The sequence below is a fragment of the Oncorhynchus mykiss genome, chromosome 2, assembly GCF_057628025.1.
Source record: "Oncorhynchus mykiss isolate SJ-2025 chromosome 2, ASM5762802v1, whole genome shotgun sequence".
NCBI classification, from domain to species: Eukaryota; Metazoa; Chordata; class Actinopteri; order Salmoniformes; family Salmonidae; genus Oncorhynchus; species Oncorhynchus mykiss.
This window is the reverse complement of record NC_143023.1, coordinates 74,304,460-74,324,048: the sequence shown is the minus strand read 5'-3', so window position 1 is coordinate 74,324,048 and position 19,589 is coordinate 74,304,460. Positions and strand designations below refer to the sequence as shown.

Genomic DNA, 19,589 nt, shown 5'->3' with positions numbered 1-19,589 from the left:
ATTCCCTCCAGTTTGAGTCTCTGAGTCGTGGATGTTGCCTGCACTCTGTGGGGTTATATATAGCCCGCTGATATTTCTTATGTAGGACACACTCACACGCACACACAGAAACACACACACACACACACTCCTGATGTAAGCCAGAGTATTGAATAAATTATGCTTAGTGGGGATTACTAGTGCAGATTACTTTCTCCTGTGTGGTTGGCACAGCTTTAACCACAGTGTGTGTGTGTGAGAGTGTACGTGTGTGTGTATGTGTGTATGTGTGTGCATGTGTTTGTGTTTGCAATATCATGTCCATAAAAGTTGTGTTTCAAACACCTCTAATGCCATGAATTACAGGGGGGGTGGGATTTTTAGAGGGCTGCTCCTTTATTCTGGATGTTGTAGATCAGTGTGTGTGTGTGTGTGTGTCGAACTCTGTGTCTTCAACTCTCAGGCAAGGTTACTCATTATACAAGCGTAGTCCACCAACCACCTCCGATACTCCTGTCGCGTGTGTGCGTGAAATAAATGTGTGTTTATACACTCTTACTAATCACCTGACGATGCAGTATTGACCAGCTAATTGAGGGAAGCTGAGCTGTGCAGAGTGATTATAAGAAAATGACAGTGGGTCACTAGAACCAGCTGTAACTCAAGTCAACCCTAACCCAGCCAATTGATCTGATGGTCAGACAAGGGCCACACTGCTCCATGGCTTAAGCTTAGCACTGGACTCCCTTCCTATCAGGACAGATGGGTTTTTTGCCCAACAAGCTCTCACAGTTTCACTACAAAATTAGATGTTCAGCCACGTTCTCAAAACGTCAAATTTCAAACAGTTTTCTTGCTCCTGCTGCCTTATGTCATTCTATTTCTCCAAACGTCAAATTTACTAGTTAAAGGTTAAGTTTAGACACTCATTCCAAATGGTTAAGGGTTAAAAATAAAAAACAATGTCCATGATCGGGATCAAACACACAACCTTCTGATCCAGAGAAATCCACCACCCCTGTCCACAACACCTCATCAAAACCCAAGCCTACTTGATGGCGATTACTGTTGCCCCTAGTGGCCAGCTTTGAAGACATTCCCCCTCTCTTTGGGATCCTGGCTTATCGGTGGCCGTGCATTCAAGTGTGCGTGCGTTTGTGCACGTGTTTAGGGGTATCCCTCTCTGTGCTCCAGACAGAAGGGGTGAAAGCTGGATGTGGGATTTAAAGATAATCCACTCCCCAGATGGCAAAACATCACATATTCCTTTTGAGGTGTACCACGTGACCCACTGTACTAATGTGTGTGTGTGTGTGTGTCAACCTCCCACCCCCGCCCCCCTCCCCGCCACGCACACTCACTATTCCTTTGTGATCACGTGACCAAGTGTGCGTATGCTAATAACCACCGTAGCGTCACATTAAACCAGTGACCTGGTTAAGCCCCTGACGAGAGAGAGCGAGAGAGAGAGAGAGAGAGAGAGAGAGACAGAGATAGAGAGAGAGAGAGCGAGAGAGAGAGAGAGAGAGAGAGAGAGAGAGAGAGAGAGAGAGAGAGAGAGACAGAGATAGAGAGAGAGACAGAGAGAGAGAGAGAGAGAGAGAGAGAGAGAGAGAGAGAGACCCCACAGGCTACAGAGAGAGAAGGCGGGATAGAGACAGACTGAAGTGGAAGAGAGAGAAAAGAAACAAAGCATACTCCCTCCCTTTCCTCACAAACATAGGCCTACTCACGCGAGCACACACACCGTGTGCAAGAGCAGCAGAGTGGAGCGTAGCTAAGCAGAGGAGAATGGGCAGTTCTCTGAATCAGAGAGATACACACTCTCCTCTCACCAAGACTAACAGAGGAGAGAAGGAGGGAAGACAGGACTGGGACTACTCATACCCACTCTCTCACACAAACACATGCTAGCTCGCGAGAGCTGCTTCTAGGCTGGATGCGAATAGATGTTCTCTCTCTACACACACTCACACACTAACACACACACACACTGAGGGTCGTGCCATGGTGGTGCAGGGGGCTGTAACCCCGGGTAGGACCCGCAGACTCATGCTCAAACTACCGGTGGGAACGTTACGACGGAACAGTGGAGAGAGGGTAAGATACACTGGATTACACCCTCCTCTCTCTCTCTCTGTCTCTCTCCCTCTGTCTCTCTCTCTCCCACTCTCTCTCTGTCTCTCTCTCCCTCTCCCTCTCTCTGTCTGTCTCTCCCTCTCTCTGTCTGTCTGTCTCTCCCTCTCTCTGTCTGTCTCTGTGTCTGTCTCTCTCTCCCTCTCTCTCTCTCTGTCTGTCTGTCTCTCCCTCTCTCTGTCTGTCTCTCTGTCTCTATCTCTCTCTCTCTCTGTCTCTCACTCTCTCTCTGTCTCTCCCTCTCTCTGTCTGTCTCTGTGTCTGTCTCTCTCTCCCTCTCTCTCTCTCTCTGTCTGTCTGTCTCTCCCTCTCTCTCTCTGTCTCTCCATCTCTCTCTCTCTGTCTCTCTCCCTCTGTCTCTCTCTCACTCTCTCTCTCTCTCTCTCTCGCTCTCTGTCAGGCTCCCTGCTTGTCTCTTTCAATCTTTCACTGCTTCTCACTCTCTGCCTCTCTCTCCTCTGTCTTGCTGTGCCGTTGTGTGTGGTTGGGATTTAAGGGTTATTTGGCTAATCCAGGGACGGTAGGAGATTGAGTTGGAAAGCAAAGCAAGAGAAAAGCTTTTAATCTGAAACTGCACACTGAGTGAACAATGACTGTCTCTCTGTCACTCTCTCTCTCTACCTCTTGCATGTCCATCTTAATTCTTACCCAGTTTTAAGGTCATTGAGGTCTCAATCTACTATGTGCTTGTGTGATATTGGCTTACTGACTTATTTAGATAGCATACTGTTACCATACTGTAACAGAGCTGTATATAGCCAAGCCTAGCATAGCATGGCTAATCATTATCCTCCATGTCCTATCCTGTCTAGTTACACACAGAGGACAGCTTATGCATGCCAGGCAGCTATGACTGTCAACGGACTTCACATTTTTACTTTCAGTTTGATCCTGTTGTTCTGATTTGAGGTGTTGCATTTATCTGGTTTAAGAGGAATGTACTGTATGTCTATTCCAACCAGCTCTCACAGTCTCACTTCAGATGGAATGTACTGTATGTCTATTCCAACCAGCTCTCACAGTCTCACTTCAGATGGAATGTACTGTATGTCTATTCCAACCAGCTCTCACAGTCTCACTTCAGATGGAATGTACTGTATGTCTATTCCAACCAGCTCTCACAGTCTCACTTCAGATGGAATGTACTGTATGTCTATTCCAACCAGCTCTCACAGTCTCACTTCAGATGGAATGTACTGTATGTCTATTCCAACCAGCTCTCACAGTCTCACTTCAGATGGAATGTACTGTATGTCTATTCCAACCAGCTCTCACAGTCTCACTTCAGATGGAATGTACTGTATGTCTATTCCAACCAGCTCTCACAGTCTCACTTCAGATGGAATGTACTGTATGTCTATTCCAACCAGATCTCACAGTCTCACTTCAGATGGAATGTACTGTATGTCTATTCCAACCAGCTCTCACAGTCTCACTTCAGATGGAATGTACTGTATGTCTATTCCAACCAGCTCTCACAGTCTCACTTCAGATGGAATGTACTGTATGTCTATTCCAACCAGCTCTCACAGTCTCACTTCAGAATTAGACATTGAACATCACTGTTTCCCCTAGTGGCCGGTTTCCACGTCAACTAGCAATGTCCTCAGACTTGGACGGATGTGGAATACTGACCTGGCTGGTCTATTCAGAGGTACTGTCACAGTCAAACCTCAGGACATGTTCTGACCTGCTGCATGACTCACTAACTCTTAAGCCAACATGTTTTCAGCACGAGTGTGTGTTGCATGCGCTTCCGTGAGTGAGTGATAATAACATTCCCATCATGCTGTGGTAAAGAGGGGTTAGTCCTGATTTCATGTTGAAACAGTAATGGTACAAAGTGAATCAGAGTTAAGTGCAGTTTGTGTGGATGGGCTTTAACACACAACATACCTTTAGAGTGACAGCTCTTCCAGAGGATATGCTCTCAGGCTATGGTTCTATGCAGGGTTGGGTAGGTTACTTTCTAAATGTAATTCGTTACAGTTACTAGTTACCTGTCCTCAATTGTAGTCAGAAACGTAACTTTGGAGTACCCCAAACTCAGTAACGTAATCTGATTACATTCAGTTACTTGTTTGATTACTTTCCCCTTAAGAGGCATTAGAAGAAGACAAAAGTGTATGTTACCAATTGAACAACATCTATTACAAGATAAATCAATGTTAAAGATTACATAATTGGCCATATATGGATGTTCAATTTTACTTTATGGGCTGGTTATGTAGGCTTCTTCTAACCCATCGCTTTCTACTACATATAATAATTGGAAATATGGAAGTATAGATTAGCCAAATAGTTTTACCTGAGCATAACCCCAAAACAAATTAGCCAGCCCGACTCTGTTGTTTATGATTTTGATGTCATGGTGGACTGATTGATGATTCATTGATTCGAGTTGAAATATAAGTGCAGTGCTCATTGAAAGGCATGCTTTGAGCACTACATGTGAAAAATGAAAGCCATATGCTGCATTTGCTATAGGCCTATTGTTTACATTTTTGTTGGTGACACTTTATCTTGATCATTTGCAGCTGTTTGAAGGGCAAATCCACAGATGAAACAATAACTAAACAGCCTCTGTTTTGGTAAAAAGCTGAGGTATGGGCCTGGATAAATGTAACCACTCTCAGATTATTAGTCAGCTATGGATGCAAGGACTGACCATCCATGATATCAGCATTATTGTTTTAACCATGTTATGAGGCTATACAGTGTTTGTTTGCATTTACAATGTTTACAAACATTGGAGAAAAACTAGCTTATATTTTGGGTTCTCATGGAGTGTGAGGAATTTATGATTTATATTCTTGAAGAATCAATATATATATATATATATATATATATATATATATATACAGTATATAATCCAAAAAGGTATGTATCAATTACAGATTCCCCCTTTAAGTGTATCAAAAGTGTGTGAGTTTGAGCATGTGTCCATCAGGCCTAAGGATTTCTTTTTTATCAGCATGAACTCGACTGATCAATAAAAGCCTCATTTTTGTTCCATAGTCTTGGATCCGCACTGTGCAGCTGTTGCAAGAGTCACATTTTTCACTGGCTGTCCACTGGTTTCAAAGACAATGATTGATAGGCAGCTTAAACTTCTTGAATTCAACCATTATTAGGTTCAAATACACATTTAGATTTGTGAACAGCCATCCTCAACAACCACAATCCGTTAGGCGCAAATAGCTAAATGAGAGAGCAGCAGTGTTTCACATCAATGCGCTTTGTAGATATCAATAATAAGTGATATCCATATCGCCATAGACTACACCACTGCTGTCTTCCTTACCCCCAAGCATTTATTCAAGTTGGATCATCTTTGGATGCCGACAGCAGTCGCACCATTGGAAGCCATAGATTGGCAAGAAAAAGAATGTGAACCCTTTGGAGTGACCTGGATTCCTGGATAAATTGGTCATCAAATTTGATCTGATCTCCATCTAAGTCACAACAATAGACAAACATAGTGTGCTTAAACTAATAACACACAAATTATTGTATTTTTCTTGTCAATATTGAATACATAATTTAAACATTCACAGTGTAGGTTGAAAAAGTAGGTGAAACCCCTAGGATAATGACTTCTCCTAAAGCTAATTGGAGTCAGGAGTCGGCCAACCTGGAGTCCAATCAATGAGACGAGATTAGAGATGTTGGTTAGAGCTGCTTTGCCCTATAAAAAACACTCTGAGTTTGCTATTCACAAGCAGCATTACCTGATTTGAACCATGCCTCGAACAAAAGAGATCTCAGAAGACCTAAGATGAAGAATTGTTGACTTGCATAAAGCTGGAAAGGGTTACAAAAGTATCTCTAAAAGCCTTGATGTTCATCACTCCACGGTAGGACAAATTGTTTGTAAATGGAGAAAGTTCAGCACTGTTGCTACTCTCCCTAGGAGTGGCCGTCCTGCAAAGATGACAGCAAGAGCACAGCACAGGCTGCTCAATTGATTTATTTCACCTTTATTTAACCAGGTAGGCAAGTTGAGAACAAGTTCTCATTTACAATTGCGACCTGGCCAAGATAAAGAAAAGCAGTTCGACACATACAACAACACAGAGTTACACATGGAGTAAAACAAACATACAGTCAATAATACAGTATAAACAAGTCTATATACGATGTGAGAAAATGAGGTGAGATAAGGGAGGTAAAGGCAAAACAAGGCCATGGTGGCAAAGTAAATACAGTATAGCAAGTAAAACACTGGAATGGTAGATTTGCAGTGGAAGAATGTGCAGGTAGAGATAGAAATAATGGGGTGCAAAGGAACAAAATAAATAAATACAGTAGGGGGAGAGGTAGTTGTTTGGGCTAAATTACAGGTGCAGTAATCTGTGAGCTGCTCTGACAGCTGGTGCTTAAAGCTAGTGAGGGAGATAAGTGTTTCCAGTTTCAGATATTTTTGTAGTTCGTTCCAGTCATTGGCAGCAGAGAACTGGAAGGAGAAGATAAGAAGAGTCCTAGAGTGTCAGCTAAAGACTTACAGAAATCTCTGGAACATGCTAACATCTCTGTTGACGAGGATACAATACATAAAACACTAAACAAGAATGGTGTTCATGGGAGGACATCACGGAAGAAGCCACTGCTGTCCAAAAACAAACATTGCTGCACATCTGAAGTTTGCAAAAGAGCACCTTGATGTTCCACAGCGCTACTGGCAAAATATTCTGTGGACAGATGAAACTACAGTTGAGTTGTTTGGGAGGAACACACAACACTATGTGTGGATAAAAAAAGGCACAGCACACCAACATCAAAACCTCACCCCAGCTGTAAAGTATGTTGGAGGGAGTTTCATGGTTTGGGGCTGCTTTGCTGCCTCAGGGCCTGGACAGCTTGCTGTCATCGACGGAAAAATGAATTCCCAAGTTTATCAAGACATTTTGCAGGAGAATGTTAGGCTATCTGTCCGACAATTGAAGCTCAACAGAAGTTGGTTGATGCAACAGGACAACGACCCAAAACACAGAAATAAATCAACAACAGAATGTCTTCAACAGAAAACAAATATGCCTTCTGGAGTGGCCCAGTCAGAGTCTTGACCTCGACCCGATTGAGATGCTGTGGCATGACCTCAAGAGAGAAGTTCACACCAGACATCCCAAGAATATTGCTGAACTGAAACAATTTTTTAAAGAGGAATGGTCCAAAATTCCTCCTGACCGTTGTGCAGGTCTGATCCGCAACAACATGAAACGTATGGTTGAGGTTATTGCTGCCAAAGTAGGGTCAACCAGTTATTAAATGAGTTCACATAGTTTTTCCACCCTGCACTGTGAATGTTTACACGGTGTGTTCAATAAAGACACTTAGAATTGTTTGTGTGTTATTAGTTTAAGCAGACTGTTTTTGTCTATTGTTGTGACCTAGACGAAGATCAGATCACATTTCATGACCAGAAATCCAGGTATTTCCAAAGGGTTCACATACTTTTTCTTGTCACTATAGTTTGGACTGTAGCCTACAAAAGCCTATTCCTGCTCTTTTCCCACAATCCATCAAACACATTTGGTGAGTCATCACAGTGGTCTCTGATTTATGGTCAAACTCGCTCACGTTGAACAAATTTAAACTTGCAGCATTTTTCAGTGCTGATTTGAAGTGTCCAAAAAAATTATTCCGTGAACATCCTTTCTGAATTTAAAAGTACTCATCTAGTTTTTCTAGAGTATCTGTTATCAGATTACTGATAAATTACTGATTACTGATTAATTTAATGGATTATTGTTACTGTTGTTTTTGTAATCCCTAACACGTAATCCCTTACTCCCCAACCCTGGTTCTATGGTAGAGGAGTGCCAGCTAGAACCTTTCTCTGGGTCCCCAACAGCTGGCCCTCTGGTGGTAGAGACACGGTGCTGTTTAGTTCCAAGGCCACATGAAACATTTAAAGACTGCATGTGGGTCATAGATGTTAGGGAACTGCTTGCGTGATCCAATAGAGCAGGATTTACATAAAGATAGTAGAAGGGTCTTGTAACGCTGTGGCCAACCAAAACCTTTCGCTGTGGTTTCGTTCACAGAGGTCTGATCACATGTGGACATTGGGCACAAGGCTGACATTTCTACTATGGAAAACAAACACCTGTTCCTGAGGTGTCATCTAAAGAGCATTTGAAATTAGAAGAGAGCTGATGCGTGTTTCTCTTGGTTTTCATTAGAAGTGGTTGGTTGTTCTGGTTAGTGGTTGTGTATCCTGTTTGGAGTGATGTGATTTAAGCCTACCTTAGTTTAGGTTGATTAACATGCTTTATTTGTTGTGAATGTAATAGGTTTTTCCTCCAGGATTCACTTCAAATGACAGGAGCTGTTCAGTGAGCTGTTAGTTTCTAGCTGAAGCCTGCAGACACACACCCACACAACATACAAACACACACATACACGCACACACCAAAACACAGGGTGACCTAAATGCAGAAGAAGCTTTGATGTGTGTAGCTTTCATACCCTAAACATGGCTAGAGGATACATACACTGTACACACACACAGAGAGAGAGAGAGGGAGAGAAACTGAAATAAGGAAACAACCTTTATATTAGTACACAGGAAGTTTAATGCTATAACCTTCACACCAATACACAGGAAACATGGCGTAGTTGACAGGCCTCATTCCTACATAATCATATAGGGAAGCTACTAGAGAGTACAATCCTTGTTACATGAAGTGTCACATTTTACAATAAGACACTCAAACTCTTTCCTTAGTGTTAATGTTACTAGTTAGCATGGTTTGTTTTATTAGTTAGTTAGCATGGTTTGTTTTATTAGTTACATTAGTTAACCATCTTCTGTCTCTCTGCTGGAATGTGCTTTGTTGCGAAGTGCTGTTTGATTGATTGTTGTGAGGAGGTAAAAAACAGAGCCATCACTGTCACACAGATAGATTGTTATTTTTACCATGCTGCTTTACGCTGATTGATTATTTTGAAGTACACACGCACACACAAACACACATACACACACACACACACACAAACACACACACGCACACGCGCACTCGCACACGCACACACACACACACACAAACACAAACACAAACACACACACTCCTACCCAGAAGCAGAATCAGACCTCCCCATCTCCATTAATAGAGAGATGCAGATTCACAAAATCACATACAGAGGGGTCTCTCTCTCTCTCTCTCTCTCTCTCTCTCTCTCTGATTGTATTCTCAATCTAAGCCTCTCATTCCTCTGCTGACAGCTGTGTGGTGTCACACACACACACACACAAACATGCTAGGGTTGAGCTTCAGTAATTCGTTTTTTTTGTGTGTGGAGAAGGCCACTGCAACTCTCCTCTCACCATGTACGGCAGTTTGTGTGTGTGTGTGTATGCGTGCGAGGTATTTAAGATATTTGTGTGTGAAAAGCTTGGCCAAGCGTTTGATTATAAATCTCAGCTGATGCTTTTAGAGACATTTCAACATAGGCCTTCATGCTGCTGCAAGACTTCTATACACTGACAATGCATCAATCGGCTTTCTCGTTTCAAAGGCAGAGTATTCAATCAGCGGTGAAAAGGTCTGTGTTGTTTACTTCATGTGTTCATTACCTGATTGACTGGAGCATCCGCCCTGCTTTGTCTACTTTCATCTGTCTGTCAGCTCCAGATGATCCAGCCACAGCTGCATCTCTCTCCTGTACCTCCTTGTCCTATTAGATACCTGTATGGGATCCTCCAGTTCATTATCCATGACATAATGTTAAAGAGTATCAATACCACCAGTGAAACTCTGATGCTCAGTTCTATTACTTTAGATCTTCTCTGAAGCTGAAAGCTCTGGAAAGGGTTAAATGTGATGCTATACACTCTTTAATAAGAGGTGTGCTATCTAGAAAACTTTAGAGGGTTCCTTGGCTGTCCCCACAGGAGAACCCTTTGAAGAACCCTTTTGAGATCCATGTAACCCTTTCCACAGAGGGTTCTACTTGAAACCCAAAAGAGTTCTTCCTGGAACCCAAAAGGTTTCTCCTTTACTCCGAGTCAGTATTCATGTCAATAAAAAGGAATTCCCCTTGACCAGGGCCACAAATTGAGGAAAACAAACACTTTCCTATTGACCCCAATTGTAAAAAGCCAACTTTGTCATAGATTTTTTGTTTTTCAAAAATGCTGAAAAGCTGCTGTGTTGTTCAATGTACATGTAACCAGGTCAAACATCCCAGCCTACGGTTTGCAATGCTACAACGTAAGGAAGTAGATCCTGCGAGAAGACCCTTGTGGCTTCAGGTTATTCGATGTGGCAGAGGGGTAAATTGTGGGGACTTGGTGTCCAAGTAGGCTACATGTAGCTACAGTATGTGTGTTTCGTCAGAGGTAAGACATTTAACTCATTTAGCACATTCCGTTTGTAACTCCTCTCACATGTAGCTTTATAGTCTGTTTGTTTGGGTTGTTGGTCTTGGCTAGCTTAGTGTTCTGGTTAGTAATTTAGCTAGCTAGCACTCACTCATGTGGCTAACGTTGAAAAGTAGTCTTCAGACATGTACTTTTCTTAAATGTAGTTTTGTAACTGACTAAAACAAGCAGATAAGAAGAAAATTGGGTGAGACAATTTTTGCTGGGTGAGACAATTTTTGTGTCAGCCAATTGGGTATCCAAGGTAACCACGGGTTGTTTTCTCCACAGGCAGGTGGGGCCACAACATTCTATTTCATACCAACTGGGTCTATGGAGACAGTGGAAGAACCCTTCGGAAACCCATTTTTCTAACAGTGTACTGTAAGCGTAGCTCTGTGTGTTTTAGCATTTTAGTTTGAAAGGAAGTGAAGTTTGGAGGATTGTTATTTGAAAATCTAGTGAACAATACCAAACTTGTGAAAAGTCTTCAGTAAATGTATCTCCCCTCCAACGCATATACTATATCCAAGGTTTGCTCTTTGCCTCTCTTTCTCCATCTCTCTTCCCTAATGCAGATGTATATTTCTGTGTCTGGGTATGTTATTAGTGATGGATGATGGTCTGTCTGAGTCGTGGTTAATTAAGTGATGTCTACAGGAAGAACACGGTCAACGGTTGTGACACAGCCGAACAAGCCACGCCTCGTTAACCACACAGCAATGAGGAGGAGATGCACTCCTTTTCTCTTGTTCTCCAATCCCTCCTTTCTCCTCTTTCAAGAATCTGTTGTCTTTTCTTATCCTTAAACATCTCTCTGGATTTCTTTTCATCTCTAACTTTGTTTTTGTATTCCCTTATTTTCTTTCTTCATCTGTCTGTCACCTACACGTCCATCTATTTCTGTCTGTTCTTGTTTACTCTTTCTCTATCGTTCTTCCTCATAATTCTTCCAGCCTCTTCACAAGTTGATTTCACCGTTTTTGAAAACTCAATTAAGTATCAACCAAATAATGGTTGATCTGATCACTCAGGTATTGATTCAGAGAGGATTACTTCCTACTATCATAAGCTGCTCAGTTAATCCACCGCTTCTCTACAAAACTAAGAACATAAAAAGAGATAGGGAGAGAGTGGGGGAGACAGAGGAAGAGGGAGATGAAAGAAAGAAAGAATGAAAGAGAGAAAGAAAGAAAGAGAAAGAAAGAAAGAAAGAAAGAGAAAGAAAGAAAGAGAGAGAGAGAGACAGTCAATCTCCTAAAGAGGGGGAGAACGGACAAATGTTTTTCTGGGTAACGTTGATCTCCTAGGAGACGCCTCAGTGTCAGGAGGGTTCTCACAGGTCCATGGGGGGAGAAGGGGGAGGGGGGTGAATCGCACAGCAGGAGAGGGTATAATTGCTTCTGACTCAAACACACACACACACAAACACACACACGCACAGACACACACACACACACACACACACACACACACACACACACACACACACACACACACACACACACACACACACAGAGTATGTTAGTGAACAATAACATCTCTGTCAAAGGTATCCAGGCTAGTGGTGAGACAGGAATACTAATCAATGCTCATTACATTTAACCCCTCATCCAATCACTGCCATTAAACATTCTGCCTCATCCAATCAGAAGGTCAGTAGTGGACAGGGGCATCATGGGGCTGTGGGCGGTACTGTGACCTGTCTTCATTAGGCCATGTGTCCTCCATCACCCATTCACAAAAGACATGTATTATATTGAAACAACCAAAAAGCAAGTTGCTGATGAATGTCTTCATCCTGAAACTATTCTGGCACACTGACCTTGAAGGTCGCTGCAGTAGTCTAGTTTTACACTTCTGTTTACCCTGGTTCTATTTTCCTCCTTAGATTCCCAGGGATACCCTCTCTCGCCCTGGGGGTGCTGGCTTTGAAATAAGAGAGGGGCGGGATGGGGACGTTAGGAGAGAATTTGAGAATGGGAAGCAAGGGTGCGAGGGGTGCAGCTGCACGGCATCTTAAACCCTGCTCTCCCTCTTGTGTCTTGCCCTGTTTGGGATGAAAGGGGACCCCCCTTTCCCCACAAAATGCTTTGGATGGAAGGAATGTTTTGGAGAAGAAGACCCCATCCTACTCTTCTTCTCCTCCAATTGTTTCACTCCTCTCCTCCTCCCCTCTTCTGTTTTTCACTCTTCGATCAGAATAACAGAGTTGTTATGTCTGGTCCCAAACCAACCCCTGACCCTATCCCAAGACACCTCTCGTAGATCTAAAACAACACATATTCCCAGATAACCTGCTGAGAAAATAAACATTAAATAACGACTCAAATAATGTCTTCTAATAGTCTTCTGTCTCCCAGTACTGTACATCCCAGTCCTACTCTGTGATCCCTCCAGGCCTCCATCTGGCCTGGCTGAGGCTGGCCTGCCCTGGGTCTGTTATTAACTAATTAGATCCCATGCCCTATTCTCAGACATTACTATATGGAACCATGACACACACACAAACAGTATTGTCTGTCAGAGGTCATTGGGGGGTGCTGGGGACTGGGTGACTTCCATTGCTCCACAACAGGATATGAGACCTCTAAATATCTCCAGATATACAAAGTCTTTGTGAGAGGGAGATAACAGGACTCAATGAACTCTTCACTGTGAAGCTGGGCAAAACTTACTCACCCATCAAGGGCCTATTCATAGACAGACAGACAGAGAGAGAAGGGGGGGGGGGGTGGATGGTGCCAGTTGTGTGCTAGAAATTCTATCACCATGAGTCAGTCAGTATCATGCCATTCAATCTCACAATGTTTGATCATTTTCTGTGTTTGTGTGTGTGTGTGTTTGTGAGTCGTGCTGTACCAGTCTCCTGTCTTCCTGTGGGTGTCTGCTGTAATCCTCATAAATATTAATATCAGGAAAAATGGAGTGAGTGATTAGCTTTCAGTGTGTTCGGGCGTGTGTGTATGCGTGTACAATACATGTGTACATTGGAGGAGCGCCACAGGAAGAGTCTTGGTGGGTCCAAACTTCTTCCATTTAATAATGATAGATGTTTCTGTGTTCTTGGGGACCTTGAAAGCTGCAGAAATGTTTTGGTGCCTGTCCCCAGATTTGTGGCCCGACACAATCCTGTCTCGGAGCTCTACGAACAATTCCTTCAACCTCATGGCTTGGTTTTTGCTCTGACATGCACTGTCAACTGTGTGACCTTATATTGCCTTTCCAAATCATGTCAAATCTATTGAATTTACCACAGGTAGACTCCAATCACCCTGAGCTCAACTTTAGAATAAGGCTGTAACGTAACAAAATGTGGAGAAAGTTAAGGGGTCTGAATGCTTCCTGAATGCACTTTAAAAGCCCCATGATACCCCACCGCCATACAGTTCCCCAGCCCCCATATACATGCTCCTGTGTGTCGATCCCGCCCCAGCAGCACAGCTCTGGGGTCCATACACCCTGCCTCATGCATCTCATGTTTTCTGGTCTTCCACACTGCCATTTTTGCCTGCCCCTGCAGTGCCTCGCCTACAACATATAGGTCCATAGTCAGCCCCATCTCTAGGCCTGAACACCACCCACCCAGGAAAGAAAACAACCCTACCAGCCTGGAACAAGAAAAAAGGGAGCATCAACATCCTCTCAGAGAAGAGCCCGGTCCCAAACCCCCTGCACACCACGTTGCCCTCAGCCCATGCAGAGACAGAGAAGGGTGTGTGTGTGTGTGTGTGTGTGTGTGTGTGTGTTACTGGGTACCAGGCTACAGTAGCTTTTTTGAATCAGCATCAGTCTGCCTGTCCATTCCTTCTTAGCCTCACAGGGTCTGGCAAAGTTTAATATCCCAAACTGTCTAACCCTTCTGTCCTATCACTATGGTTACGATAGTCTTTTCTGTTGCGATGGTAATGGTCATTTCACACTCTGGTACTGATTGTTTACATGAGGAGTATTCCATGAACTTTCCCAGGATTCCATAGGACACTGTACACACACAATATCCAGGGAACGCGCACACAACAAATATTTACACCTGTTTTAAATTACAATTAGTGAGAGCTGACCTTCTGACCCCACAGTAACAGTCAGTACTCGGCTGTGGAAAAAGTGGAACACTCACACGCCTGGAATGTCAAACAATCCAATCAAAGTGGAGTTCTCAAGACCATCTGACACTGGGCAGGATGAGGCCTGGGTCTCTTAAAGGTTATATTGCTATACTGGGTAACACTTTGTGTAGATAGTCCATCTGTGGAGCATTTATAGGTGAACTATCGATAACATTTCAAATAACTATCTACTTACCCTAGCCCTAACCCTAACTTTTACCCTAACCCTACCTTTTACCCTAACCCTTATTCTAAACCTAACCCTAACCTTAGCAAGCAGGTGCTTATCAACAGATAGTTTGTTGATAGTATAACCATCTGTAGAGCATCTACAGATGGACTATCCAGACTATCCAAGTACAGTGTGACCCTATACTGTTGTGAAATAACACAGATCAACAGCTTGTACTGCATCCACACATATTTTCACCCAAAATACGCATATAGGCCTAAGGGGGGCAGAGAGAGGGAATGTGTTATATGCCTTTTTATCTAAGCTCAGATAATTGCAGCGGTCTTACAGTGGGGAGAATTACGAAACAGAAATCTTGATTTTACCAGCATTTACAGTTGGTGTATTTTGTGCAAGTAATTTCTTTATGCTTCTATTGATATTCATTAGCAACTGAATAGTAATAGTGTCAGAGACATACAGCAGTTATTGAACTACACACACACACACACACACACACACACCACTGCTGCACCCTTGCGTCGATAACATCCCCCCCACCTCCCCCGCACCACCCCACCATGAATCAGTCCAATCCATCCCAGCCTATTCAATGTGTGTGTGTGTGTGTGTGTGTGTGTGTGTGTGTGTGTGTGTGTGTGTGTGTGTGTGTGTGTGTGTGTGTGTGTGGGTGCATTGCACCCTTCGGTATTATTGAACTCACACTGCTGCATTGATCAAGGCTTTCTGTTGGACTGCTGGGGAAGAGGAAAGACATCCAATATATCTACTGTATTTCAATGGGCCTGAAGGAGAAATTAAGCTGCAGTTGTGTTACTTTTGGCTGTTTAAAATTAACCAGACATTAAGCATCATGGAAAAGTATTGAGGCGATTGTCGAGGTTTGACATAGACCTACGCAAGATGGGGGGTGGGGCATGCAGCTCTTCCAGACTGAGAGAGGTCACGTCAGGCCACACAATGTCCTGGGAATTATGGTCCCTTTTTAAAAACTCTGTATTCTGGCCTGACTCCCAGAGCTGAGAGAAAATACACTTATCATCCCTCTGGAGACAGGACGTCAGCGACTCTGCTGGCTGTTTGTGTGTGTGCGTATGTGTGTGTGTGTGTGCTGGACTTAAATTGTAAAATGAGTAGGAGATAAGGTTTCTGATCTGGCCGATGGCTGAGTGGAGGTGTGGAGCGTGAATGTCCCTGTCACTCGTTTAGTGAGTCTCCATCTCCCTCCATTTCTCCATCTCTCTGTCTTTCTGTCTGGCTTTCTGCCTGGCTTTAGGCTGGAAGGCTCTGAGACTGACTGTGTCGCTTTAAAAAAATCCTAAATAAGAAAGAGAGAGCAAGAGAAGAAACAGAAGGAGAGAGACAGAGAGAAAGTAACGGGCGGTGGGATTGTTTGTGTATGTCTCACTCTGACTTCGACACTCAGGGTTTCTTCAGTTAGAGGACAGGAGAGAAGAGAGGAAGAGAGGAGAGCCATAGGGAAGTCTTCTAGCTGCATGAGATATCGACACAGGACATCCCAGTATGGAGTGATCAGATGGTTGGACTCCTAGAGAGAAGAGAGAGGAAAGATGGCCTTTTTAGCCTGTTCTGTGGATACCTACCTGTTCTCTGGTCCTGAGTTTTACTTGTGAGGTGTACCTGTTATCTTGTGCATAGCGACCTGTGTGTTTATACAATGGAGGGGGTTCTGCTGCGTCTGGAGGATGTGGTGTTCACACGTCAGGGTCTGCTGTGGACCTTCACCTCCTCAGCTCTCAGACACCTCCGTGCACTGCACCTCACACACATACACAGGTGTGTGCCCAGGCCACTGTACCAGGTAAGATACACCTCTTTCTCTCTCTATCTCTCTCACACACACACACACACACACACACACACACACACACACACACACACACACACACACACACACACACACACACACACACACACACACACACACACACACACAGAGACAGAGACATACACACAGTTGTGTGCCCAGGCCACTGTACCAGGTAGGATACACCTCTCTCTCACACACATAGGTGTGTGTCGTGCATTGAAACATGTACATTGTGTGAGAGGAGGGGTTGAAATATGCACTCAAGGGAATTATGCAGTAAATCTGATTCTGTTGCTGATGAAGAGGTTAGAACAGAGGGGACTCTAAACTGGGGCACTAATACAGTACAATATTATTATATACAGTAAGTTACAAGGGGTTAAATGAAGGGCAGAATGAGAGGGGTAAAGTGGTTAACACTGACTTGGAGTGTAAGTAACAAAGTGTATGATAAATGCGATAGGGTTAAATCTGAAGTAGGAGACAGAATCCGGTGTTGTGGGCAAGCTTTTACTGTGATGGGGAAGGTGGGTTGCATGTAGTGAGAGAACTAGGTTTTCACATTCGCTCACATAGTATGAACATGGACTGGAATACAGCCACAGTCATACTTTCATAAACTGTTAAACCATGAAACGTGACACGTTTATAACCTAAACGCCAGTGTTGAAAACTTAAGCATTTAGATTCGCCAGTAAATGTTCTCGTCTTGAACACAGGCGTTTAGAATGCAAGGTTAAATATGATGGTCAGCTTCATATCCTGAAAGTTGATGATAGTTCAGGTTTTAAACACTAGTGCCTACTTTCCCATCGTACTGTTTAGAGTGCATTTGGTCAGTAGAAATTGATTTGACTTTCCGTGTCTTTAATTCAGATCAGTGTTCTGAATGTCTGTCACCGCCCTGAGCTACATTTCAGTACAACTGAACAGTAAAAAATAATTTATTGCACCCATTACTGAGATGGTTGTTCCAGTTTAGGTGGTTTAGGTAGTCTTGTTGTATGAACCTGATACTATAGCAGTCATTCTAAGTAATAGGATCCTCAGGTTCTATCTCTGGATGGATTCTGGTAGGGCTCACTAATCACTTGACAAACCAGTGTATTGTGACTGATCTGGTCTAATGTGGTCCATGAGCCATGATTTTCAAACCACAATGTCAAGGATAACTAGGCCATAACTAATGGCTTATGAAATGTATAATATGTAGTCATTAACAAACACTGTCATGGGTGAGTATCTCTCAGATTCCCTTGAAAGGCTACAGTGTTAAAACAACCACCCAGTGTTTAAAACTTAAACGGCATGGGCTGAATAAACGTGTTCTTGTGTTGAACCAAGAACAACAATTTCATTTAGGTGTGAGGTTTTTTTGTGAGCCCAATGTGCGGTTTCTCTAGAGAAATCACAACAAAACTTAAGTCAAGAACCATGTGGGAGGAAGTTGTAGTTTTCATTAAGCAAATATTCAACCTAGTTCAATGCAGAAAAGTGGTAATTAACTACAATGACCGTTGCGCCTGTTTTTCAGGCTCAGACAGAGATGAATACACTGACCCCTGTTACGTTAGATTATTTATTTATTTTATTTTATTTAATTCACCTTTATTTAACCAGGTAGGCAAGTTGAGAACAAGTTCTCATTTACAATTGCGACCTGGCCAAGATAAAGCAAAGCAGTTCGACACATACAACGACACAGAGTTACACATGGAGTAAAACAAACATACAGTCAATAATACAGTATAAACAAGTCTATATACGATGTGAGCAAATGAGGTGAGATAAGGGAGGTAAAGGCAAAAAGGCCATGGTGGCAAATTAAATACAATATAGCAAGTAAAACACTGGAATGGTAGATTTGCAATGGGAGAATGTGCAAAGTAGAAATAAAAATAATGGGGTGCAAAGGAGCAAAATAAATAAATAAATTAAATACAGTAGGGAAAGAGGTAGTTGTTTGGGCTAAATTATAGGTGGGCTATGTACAGGTGCAGTAATCTGTGAGCTGCTCTGACAGTTGGTGCTTAAAGCTAGTGAGGGAGATAAGTGTTTCCAGTTTCAGAGATTTTTGTAGTTCGTTCCAGTCATTGGCAGCAGAGAACTGGAAGGAGAGGCGGCCAAAGAAAGAATTGGTTTTGGGGGTGACTAGAGAGATATACCTGCTGGAGCGTGTGCTACAGGTGGGAGATGCAATGGTGACCAGCGAGCTGAGATAAGGGGGGACTTTACCTAGCAGGGTCTTGTAGATGACATGGAGCCAGTGGGTTTGGCGACGAGTATGAAGCGAGGGCCAGCCAACGAGAGCGTACAGGTCGCAATGGTGGGTAGTATATGGGGCTTTGGGGACAAAACGGATTGCACTGTGATAGACTGCATCCAATTTGTTGAGTAGGGTATTGGAAGCTATTTTGTAAATGACATCGCCAAAGTCGAGGATTGGTAGGATGGTCAGTTTTACAAGGGTATGTTTGGCAGCATGAGTGAAGGATGCTTTGTTGCGAAATAGGAAGCCAATTCTAGATTTAACTTTGGATTGGAGATGTTTGATATGGGTCTGGAAGGAGAGTTTACAGTCTAACCAGACACCTAAGTATTTGTAGTTGTCCACGTATTCTAAGTCAGAGTCGTCCAGAGTAGTAATGTTGGACAGGCGGGTAGGTACAGGTAGCGATCGGTTGAAGAGCATGCATTTAGTTTTACTTGTATTTAAGAGCAATTGGAGGCCACGGAAGGAGAGTTGTATGGCATTGAAGCTTGCCTGGAGGGTTGTTAACACAGTGTCCAAAGAAGGGCCAGAAGTATACAGAATGGTGTCGTCTGCGTAGAGGTGGATCAGAGACTCACCAGCAGCAAGAGCGACCTCATTGATGTATACAGAGAAGAGAGTCGGTCCAAGAATTGAACCCTGTGGCACCCCCATAGAGACTGCCAGAGGTCCGGACAGCAGACCCTCCGATTTGACACACTGAA

The 19,589-nt window shown here is 43.3% G+C and overlaps 1 protein-coding gene across 38 annotated transcripts in view; it reads left to right on the top strand.

Annotated features, from left to right (window-relative positions):
- The window catches only part of LOC110501892 (FERM domain-containing protein 4A), a 188,610-nt gene that overhangs the window by 83,358 nt on the left and 85,663 nt on the right, over positions 1 to 19,589 (top strand). For 23 of the 38 annotated variants that reach the window (XM_090207383.1, XM_090207462.1, XM_090207351.1 and 20 more), the window contains exon 1: positions 1,516 to 2,079. The exons of 11 other annotated variants lie outside the window; for them this stretch is intronic. In XM_090207383.1, coding sequence (XP_090063509.1) covers positions 1,987 to 2,079 — 93 coding nt within the window. In that variant the 5' untranslated portion in view covers positions 1,516 to 1,986. Of the gene's footprint in view, positions 1 to 1,513; positions 2,080 to 19,589 lie in introns of those variants that run through there. 4 more of the 38 variants (XM_090207323.1, XM_090207429.1, XM_090207291.1 and 1 more) reach the window with 1 other exon arrangement.